The 9,787-nt window shown below is 43.9% G+C and overlaps 1 protein-coding gene across 2 annotated transcripts; it reads left to right on the top strand.

Moving 5' to 3' along the window:
• Window positions 1–5,180: 5,180 nt before the first annotated feature.
• On the top strand, window positions 5,181–9,575 carry Pja1 (praja ring finger ubiquitin ligase 1). Of its 2 annotated transcripts, none has more exons than XM_005081156.4 (2): window positions 5,181–5,323; window positions 7,341–9,575. In XM_005081156.4, exon 2 carries the CDS (start codon window positions 7,408–7,410, stop codon window positions 9,124–9,126), a length of 1,719 nt encoding a protein of 572 aa, XP_005081213.1. In that variant the 5' UTR covers window positions 5,181–5,323; window positions 7,341–7,407; the 3' UTR covers window positions 9,127–9,575. The 2 variants fall into 2 exon arrangements, with proteins under 2 accessions (XP_005081213.1, XP_040600172.1); XM_040744238.1 differs by lacking the exon at window positions 5,181–5,323 and having other exon boundaries at window positions 6,863–7,532; window positions 8,070–9,575.
• The last annotated feature ends 212 nt before the right edge of the window (window positions 9,576–9,787 follow it).

The raw sequence follows: 9,787 nt of genomic DNA, 5'->3' as shown, positions 1-9,787 counted from the left end.
GTAAAACAAGTTCTTCCAAATGTAAGTTTGAAACTTACATTTACATAAAGAAAAGGAGAACATTTGAGAAGATGAAGATACAAATAAAATAGTTATCTATTTTATTTAATCTGCTTGTAACTGATAAAAGAAACAGCAGTTCAGTCAAAAATAGTAATAACAATATTGAATGATCTAGAAATAGATGGTAGGAATATTATAAGGCACAGAGGGAGGAAGTGGAAATATTCTCCTCTAAGGGGTCTGCACTGCTCATGGAGTGCTATGCTTTTATTTGAAAGTTAGTTGTAAGTAAATGTTTATCTCAAGCTAAACTCTAAAGAAAATAAAATAAGTATAACTAAGAGAAGAGAGAAAGTGAAATCATACAGAGTACTTAGTTAAAATCAGAGAAGACAGGCAAAGAGTGGGAGGTCAAAGCAAAACAAAAATGGAACAGAGGACAAAGTCTAGTGGCATGGAACTCACTTATAATCCTAGCACTTGGAGAGCTGAGACAGGAGGATAACAAGTTCAAACCCAGACTGGCCTTTACAAAAGCAAAATACTTTCCCCTCAAAAAAGCAAATATCAATAGCAATTAATAAATAGTCACAAATATGGTAGATATTAATATAACTACAGTATATCAATAATCACTAGAATGGGGTCTAAATGCACTGCTTAATAGATTAGTAGAGACTAATAGAATGGACAGAATCGCAAGAACTATGCATGGCTGAGGATGTAGTCCTGTGATAGAATACTTGCCTGGCATACGCAAAGTCCTAATTTGATCTTCAACCTTGCAAAACAAACCAACCATCCAACAATGACAAACCAATAACATGACCCAACAATACATTGCCACATGATTTTTATTTTAAAGATAAATGCTAAGATTAAAAATAGATAGATGGAAGGTGTGGGTGAGATGGCTTAGCAGTGGTCAAGAACATGAACTGCTATTCCAGAGGACTGGAATTCAACTCCCAGCAACACTGTCAGATGACTCACAACTGCCCGATACTCCAGCTCTAGGGAATCCAACTGACCTGGCCTCTGTGGGCACCTGCACTCATGTGAACATACCTATACACAGAAACAAACACACATAATTAAAAATAATAAAAATAAATATTTTTAAAAGTAAATAGATGGAGAAATATGTAACCATGCTAATCCCCATCAAAAGGCAGCCATAGTAGCTTTGTTAATTTAAGGCATAGCAAATTTCAGAACAAATAAAATTATTGGGGATAAATTGGGAACTAATGATAAAAAGAATCCAGTCTTCTGGAAGATAAAAAAAACTCCTTCATATATATGTGCCTAACAATACAGTATCAAAATACATGAAGCAAAAAATTATAGGACAAAGAGGAGGAATAGATGAATTCACTATTATAGTTTATGCCTTTCTATCAACAATTGACAGATCCAGCCAGAAAATCAGTAAGAATATAGTTGAACTGAATAGCACCATCAATCAACTGTATCTAATTGACATTTATAGACTACTCCATCCAACAAAACAGAATACACATTCTTTCCAAGCTCATGTGGAACATTCACCAAGATAGACCACATCTTGGGCCATAAAACATGCCGTAACAAATTTAAAAGAATAGACATCATACAAAGTATGCTCTCAGACCACAGTGAAATTAAATTAGCAATCAATAACAGAACGATAGCTGGAAAATCCCCAAATATTTGGAGATTAAACAATAAACTTCTAAATAACATATGGGTCAAAGAAGAAGTCTCAACATAAAAAAGACTGAGGGTTGGGGGTGGCTCAATGGCAGAGAATTTTCCCAGCAGGCATGGGTTCAGTCCTAGGCATTGAAAAAGATAGTTTAAGAAAAATGAAAATAAAAGAGTGCAATTTACCAAAACACATAGGTTGCAGCAAAAACAGTGCTCCGAGGGAAATTTGTAGCATTGGATTACATATTAGAAAGTAAGAAAGATCAAAAACCTAAGTCTGTACTGTTGGAAAAAATTAAATTCAAGGTAAGCAGAAGAAAATATATAATAAAAAGTAGATCATAAAGCAATGAAATTGAAAGTAGATAAACAAGAAAGAAAACAAGCCCAAACCCCAGTCTTTGGAACTATCAGCAAGACTATTAAGCCTCTCAATAAGAGAATAAACAAAAATCACACATATCAGTAATGAAAGGAGAGGTATCATTATTGATCTCATGGACAGCAGTAGATCATAGTGGAGAATTATGAACAACTGTGGCTACAGATTGATACAGGAAAAGGGCAGATTCTGTGGCTTGCTTTTTATTAAATGGGACTTAGCAAAAATGATGAGATGTCACTCCAGAGAGTAAGTCATAAAAAGAGAATGTATCTACTATCTTCTCTCTCTCGGTCTCTCTCTCCCTCTCTCTCTTACACACCCACACCTACATCCACCACTACCACCCACCACCACCCACCACCACCCACCACCACCGCTGCCAGCACCACACCAGTGCCACGCTATGAGGAGACCAAGAAGCCTGTGAACACAGGACAAGAATAACAACCTGCCAGTCAACACAGAAGTTGACATAGACTTTCTGAGGCCTGATAACATCTGTGTTGTCATGTGGAATCCTCACCCCAAATGAAACTGCACCTGCAAACGAGAGTGTGCATGAGTGTATGACCGCTTGAGTTCGTCCTCATACACTCAAGTCCCATGCACCGACTAAACCATGTTTGGAGTTTCTGTGCACAGAAACTGTGCCATAATTAATGTGTGTCGTGGTAAGTGTTATATGTTTGAGACAATTTGTTATTCATCAGTAAATAACTGCTGCATTTCTTTTTTAGTTTGTTTTTGGTTGGTTGGTTGTTTTGAGACAGGGTCTCTCTAAGTAATCCTGGCTAGCTTGGAGTTCATAAAGACCCACCTGCCTCTGTCTCCAGGGTGCTGGGATTAAAGGACTACACTACCACACCCAGATAACTACTACATTTCTTTTTGCCAAGAAATCCCACTTAAATGTGTGTACACAGAGCAGAGCGATTTTTCAAATCCCTTTCCCCATCAGAGCACAGGTTAAAAAATGTTGACACTTGGGCCAGCTCATCAGGATAAACAGGCATCTATTAGAGCCTAGAGGCAATATCCCCCAGGGGTAGCCTACTAGGAGAAGTCAGACTCATCTCACTTCCTGGAGGGTCAAGAATATTGAACTTGCAAAACAACCATAGGTCCAGTGGAAAACTACCCTGGAGGACACAAGGAGCCATATATTAAAATGGTCCTCGAATTCTCATAATCTCACTAGACAGAAATGATCCAAATCCATCAGTAAGGACAGAGAAGAGATAGATAAATTTCATAATTTGTGCAATGGAATTCCTTACTGTAGAGTATTCTAGTTATAGAGTGTTAGATAATTATTAAAACAGCACTCATATCAACATTGCCAAATTTCTAATGATAATAGTTCATGAAATTTGAAGATATGGCTTACCTAATTTAAAACAAAGAAACAATAACGTATAGTGTGTTCAGGAATATACGTATTTAGGAACAGGGAAATACAAGCTCTCAAATGGTTTTTAAGAAAAGAAGTTAAAGGGAATCTGATAGTGTCAAAGCTTCAGCTGTAATTTCCTTGTTTCAAAAGTAGAAGGTCTGAAGCTTGAAAGTTGCTTAGTCTGTATGACAGATGAATTCAAATATTCAAATATGTATTTTATACTGTGTTTTCCTGTTCAAAATAGAGTACTTTTATTTAAAAATGAATCATCTTAAGTCCAAAATGCATATACATTAGCTCCAGCTTAGTGATTGTGTTGGTCAGTCTCCTATGTCCATAATTATTTAGAAGTCCATTTGATCTGTCCATACCATAAACAGTGTGGGTTAAAACTTCTGCTACAATTGTCCACTTCCTGGTGTCTCTGTATTTCTAATAGCAGAGGCTCCATATATTTTGAAACTGAATTGCTTAGTGTGATCATTCTCTCTTGCGGTTTCTGAAATGACTATTGTGTTCTCTTAGACACTTTTTACTTTGACATCTGTATTTGTATATTAGCATTTCTACTTTTAATGGTGCAAGCTTGACAACACAGAAAGTTCAAAGTGAGCCTGAGCTACATACATAAAACAAACCCTGGCTGACCTGGAAGTCTCTATATAGACCAGGCTAGTCTGGGAAAAAAACGCTCTGGAGAGCTGGGATCAAAAGCATGAGCCACCATGTAGGCTGAATTTGATTTTATGTAGTTACTAGTCCATATTACACACTATTATGTGTGAATTTACTCCTTTTGTTGCTTTCTCTTTCTACACCATTTGTTCTTGCTCACCCTCTCGGTTTTTTTTTTTTTTTTTGGATTTTGCCCCCTTAGGTTCACACAGTGAAATACCCATACTGTTTGTATTGTCACCCTTGAGGGGTTTTTGTTTTGTTCTACTACACACTGTATTTCTCCTGAGGGCAAATCTTTGCTATTACTGTGAACTCAGGAACTCTGCATTTATCGATCTGAGTATCTATCCATGTAATTTAAAGACTTCAGGAAGGGCCTATCTGTGATTTATTTTGTTTAATTTCTTTTTCAGAGACAGGGTTTCTGTATAGCCCTGGCTGTCCTGGAACTGGCTTTGTAGACCAGGCTGACTTTGAACTTATAGGTCTACCTGCTTCTGCGTCTCGAGTGCCACCACACTCGGCCATCTGAGACATTTTAAAATGTGGTGCAAGTCACAAAATGTGAACCTGTGTTGTATGTAATGTACGACCATCTCTTGCGTAGACAAGCCTGGTTTTGTGACGACAGTACCATATTTCACTGCCAACAGCTTCAGTTTGCCTCAAACACCAGGTTTAAAATAAATGTTTCTACTGCAACTCTAAATACCGCTTTAGATTTTAATATCACCAGACAAACCATAGCATATAACATAGGTTGTGATGTAGTATTATAATTAATTATCATGTTAGAATTAATCAGAATGTTCAGATTTCAGTTTATTAAAGAAAGCCAGCAACTGAGGGGAAAGTGGCAAATGTTTAACATTTGTTAGAGCTGTTACCGTTCTCGCTGCCTTTGTCTGTTTGTGTGTGTCCCTGTAAAATCTGAGCGTTTCAAAGGAAATAGCGCTTTCGAGCCCACCCGGATTTGCAGAGGGCAGCAGCCGCCCCCGCCACATCAAGGGGGCGGACTCGCGCTGACGTCACGGCCACTTCCGCCGCCGCAGTCCCCGCCTGCCCTAGTGCTCTTTAGCGGGGGAGGAGCCGAGACCCGGAGCAGCGGCGGTGGCGGTGGCGACCGAAGGTCCTACAGCTCTGCAGCTCCGAGCGCCCGGCTGGCCAGGAAGGTGAGTGCAAGGCAGTCTGCTGTAGTAGCCCGGACGGGTGGGCGAGCCTTGCCGGATGGGCATGGGCAGAATCTCAATGACCCCTTTGCGGGTTCGTCTTGGGAGCGGGGTGGGGCAGAGGGGACTTGACCACATGCCGAGGCCCGCGGCCTCTTTGGGGACCGCATCCCTTGCTACCCAGTTCCTGCGTAGCCTTATGGCCCTTGCCCGAATGGCCTTCATGGCTGTCGGAGAGAGGTCTGGTGGTCGCCGCCCTCTGCCACTCCTACCTGTGTCTCCTTGCAATGCTCTTGGCCTCTTTGCAGAGCCCTCCATGGCCTTTCTTCCCCCCCCCCCCCCCCATTTTGCTGCTGTTAGGTCGAATGGCACAAGGCTAAGATTTTTAGGCACGAATATGTGCTCAGGAAAATAATTATTAGAAGATAAACAATATTCTCAGGGAAAAATCAGGGTTCGTACACGAAACCGTTTCCTTTTGGTCTGCCACATTGATTTGGGTTTGCCCTTTGAGGTAATAACGTATTCCTGTCTCTTATTATGACATTGCACCCCCTCCTCTGTGTCGCACGCACGCGCGTGCGCGTACACGGGCACACACAGAGGCACACACAAACCTCCTTTGCAGTCTAGTCCCTGTCCCTGCATCCTCAAGGTTTCAGCGAGCTCCTTCTCTGCGCATGCGCAAACAGGCAAGCACACACCCTCTCGCACACCCTCTAGTTCCTTCCTCCCCCCCTCACCTACCTCCTATCTCTAGAATCTTTCCTCTACTCCTCCTCTGACCCGTGTTTGAGTGTGTATTCTCCCTCCTTCCCCCCTCCCTCCCTGTCCCTCTCATTCCTCCCCCTCCCTCTCCTCCACCCCCTCTCTGAGAAATGGCCTCCCTTCTCCACGTCTGCTATATACACACACGTAAAGACATCTTCATCCTTCTGTTGCTTCCCTTACATACATGCACACGTAGGAAGCTGGCTCACACACTCTTCTCAAATGTTCTTTTCTCCTCTGTCTCTTCCATACTGCACCTCCACACACAAATCCTCTGGGGACAGTGCCCCCTTTCCTGTTTGCCATCCTAACATAGGCCAGCATTCTTTGGTTGCTGGCCTCTATTCCACCCGCCACATATTTCCTCTGTGCTTTTTTTCTGCCCCTCGTTGCCTCCCATATTGCCTTTTATACACTTTCCTCATTGCTGCTAATACCCTTTCACTTCCTTGCCTGTGAAATGCAGGCTTCCCTCTACAGTTCCAGCTGCCACACTTATCAGGCGTGCTGGCCCTTCTCTTTCTGTCATACTTACAGCCTTCCCCTCTAAAGCTGCCCCACCCATTCCTGTCGCGTTCATAGCCACAAGCACCTACCCACTACAGAAATCCCTGCATTGCAGGGTTGCTGGCTCTCTGTCCACCTGTCTCTCTCCTGACAAACACTGCACTTGTGCGTGCATACACAGTGAATTATATTTTCAGCTCTATTCTAAATTGTATTTCTTCTCAGTGTCTGCAGTTCTCAGAAAACCACATCCCCCTCCCCCCCAGAAAATCCAAGCTCACAGCAGGCTTTACTCTTCCCGTATTTCCACAGCACATCTACGTTCAGGCATTCAGTCACACCCCTCCACATACGCACATACTCTCACACACACATTCTGTCTTATTCTCCACTAAAGTCTGGCTTTCTGCTGAATCCAGCCTTGTAATCATTTTGCAAACATTAAAAATGTGTTCCAGATCTACACCAGTCACTGGAATGCTACCTCAGGCCTTAGAAGACAGTGAAACTAATGTAAAAGGGCCCCTATCCCTCTGTTACCTGCCTACTGGAGGAAAACTAGATCTCCTTATTCTGTAGTTCTGACCTGGGAGCAACAGCCTTTGCACCTGCATCCCAGCTCTGTTGGAAACTGTGAGTCAGCCATGGGTCAGGAATCTAGTAAACCTGTTCAGCCCAAACCAGCAGGAGGGTATTGGTCTGGTGCAGGCAGGAGTTATGGAAGGAGACATGCTTATGTCAGTTTCAGGCCATCCACGAGACAGCAGAAAAGGATTGCCAGCCAGAGAAGGACAACATCCAAAGTCCCAATGCACAGATCAACGCCCAGTCAAACCAAGAGGAGCCGGTCACCATTTGCCAGCACACGTCGTCGTTGGAATGACAGTGAGAGCTCTGGAACCAGCCTGAATGTTGAGAATGACGATTATCCCAGGTATCCTCCAAGAGAGTACAGGGCCTCCGGGAACCGAAGAGGATTGGCTTATGGACATATTGACACTCTGGGGGCACGTGATAGTGAGGAGGAGGGGGCTGGGCCTGTTGACAGACTGCCAGTGAGAGGGAAAACTGGCAAGTTTAAGGATGATCCAGAGAAGGGGGCAAGATCTCCTCGCTTCTCTAGTGTTAACCATGATGTGAACGAGGAGCTTGGCAAGGTAGAAGCCCCTCCTGCTGCAAGGTGCTCTGTGAGCAGAGCTGAGTTCTTGAAGCAAAGCGGCATGGCCTCTCAGATGTCTTCTGCCGAGGGCAGGGCAGCTGTAAAGGGTAACAACAGCTTGGAGAGGGAGAGGCAGAATTTACCAGCACGTCCTAGCAGGGCTCCTGTGAGTATTTGTGGTGGGGGGGAAAACACCCCAAAGAGTGCAGAGGAACCGGTGGTGAGACCAAAAGTCCGGAATGTGGCGACTCCAAACTGCGTGAAACCAAAAATATTTTTTGATACTGATGATGATGATGATGTACCACACAGTACTTCCAGGTGGAGAGATGCTGCCGATGCTGATGCTGATGAAGCCCATGCAGAGGGCCTAGCACGAAGAGCCCGAGGTGAGGGTGCAGGCAGCTCCTCTGAGCCCAAGTATCCTGAAGACAAGAAGGATAACAGGAATGGGCAGGTGAAACCGGAGAAAGTGTCAAGACGGCGACGCACCATGGCTGACTCTGACTTCTGGGCATACACTGATGACTACTACAGATACTATGAAGACGACTCTGACAGCGACAAAGAATGGATGGCTGCTCTGCGCCGGAAGTATCGAAGTCGGGAACAACCCCAGTCTTCCAGTGGGGAAAGCTGGGAGCCTCTGCCAGGAAAGGAAGAACGAGAACCTCAGCAAGCTCACGGAAGTGTTCACGGAAGCGGAGCTGGGAGCCTTGCCAGTACCAGTGTTGGCAGCGATGGCAGTGGCTATCCTGCAGAAGTGCAGGAGCCGTCTCTTCAGGAAGAAGAGCAGGCCTCCCTGGAAGAAGGGGAAATTCCTTGGCTCCGGTACAATGAGAATGAAAGCAGCAGCGAGGGGGATAACGAGTCCAGCCATGAGCTGATGCAGCCTGGGATGTTCATGCTGGATGGGAACAACAACCTGGAAGATGACTCCAGTGTGAGTGAAGACCTCGAAGTGGACTGGAGCCTGTTTGATGGCTTTGCAGATGGCTTGGGAGTGGCAGAAGCCATCTCCTACGTGGATCCTCAGTTCCTCACCTACATGGCTCTCGAAGAGCGCCTGGCTCAGGCGATGGAGACTGCCCTTGCGCACCTGGAGTCTCTCGCCGTTGACGTCGAGGTGGCTAACCCACCTGCAAGCAAGGAGAGCATCGATGCGCTTCCTGAGATCCTGGTCACCGAAGATCATGGCGCAGTGGGCCAGGAAATGTGCTGTCCCATCTGCTGCAGTGAATATGTGAAGGGGGAGGTGGCAACGGAGCTCCCGTGCCACCACTATTTCCACAAGCCGTGTGTGTCCATCTGGCTTCAGAAGTCGGGCACCTGCCCGGTGTGCCGCTGCATGTTCCCTCCCCCACTCTAAAGGCCAAGGCTCTTTGCTCTTAGCCTGGTGATTTTCCCTGTCTGAAACCCACAGTACCACAGGAGCCCTCTTTCAAAATTAACAATGGCAATGAAATCAGTCGGTCAATTAAACTAAACTTGTTGATTCCTTGTGATTATTTCCAATGTGAAAATGGTTGCGTACAATTACATTTAAAAATCATCCTTTCTTTTAGAAGGTAGAAAGGGGAAACTAAACTTTCTAAATGCTACTTGAGATTGCAGCAAGAACATAATATTTTTAACCTGAAAGTTGAAACAAATCATATTTGTTCTGTAGACTATGTTTCTCTTCCTTGTTGATGTCAAGTTCATCTGTTAAATACATTGGAAAGACAAAAATCACATGGGTTGCATGTTATGGGTTAATGTTCCTGTATTAAGTGGTGTAAAAGCTTATTAAAGTTCTTCTTTTGGTTTGACACAGTACAATGGCATCATTTGGGTTTTGTCTGAAATGGTGATACCAGGTAACTGTAAATTGATCCCTTGCATTTGCAACAAAAGTACCATGTTTCAGTGTTCTCAAGTCTAGAAAAACTGTTTTCACTAGAAATACTCATCAGAACACCAAAAACTTCTTTAAGAAATACGAATAAGGCGTGTAATTGCCTTCTGTATGGAAAAGATTGACTGGAGAG

Source organism: Mesocricetus auratus, unplaced genomic scaffold (assembly GCF_017639785.1).
Source record: "Mesocricetus auratus isolate SY011 unplaced genomic scaffold, BCM_Maur_2.0 Super-Scaffold_100003, whole genome shotgun sequence".
Taxonomy (NCBI): Eukaryota; Metazoa; Chordata; class Mammalia; order Rodentia; family Cricetidae; genus Mesocricetus; species Mesocricetus auratus.
The sequence above is the reverse complement of the archived record's forward strand: the minus strand, read 5'-3'. Positions and strand labels throughout refer to the sequence as shown.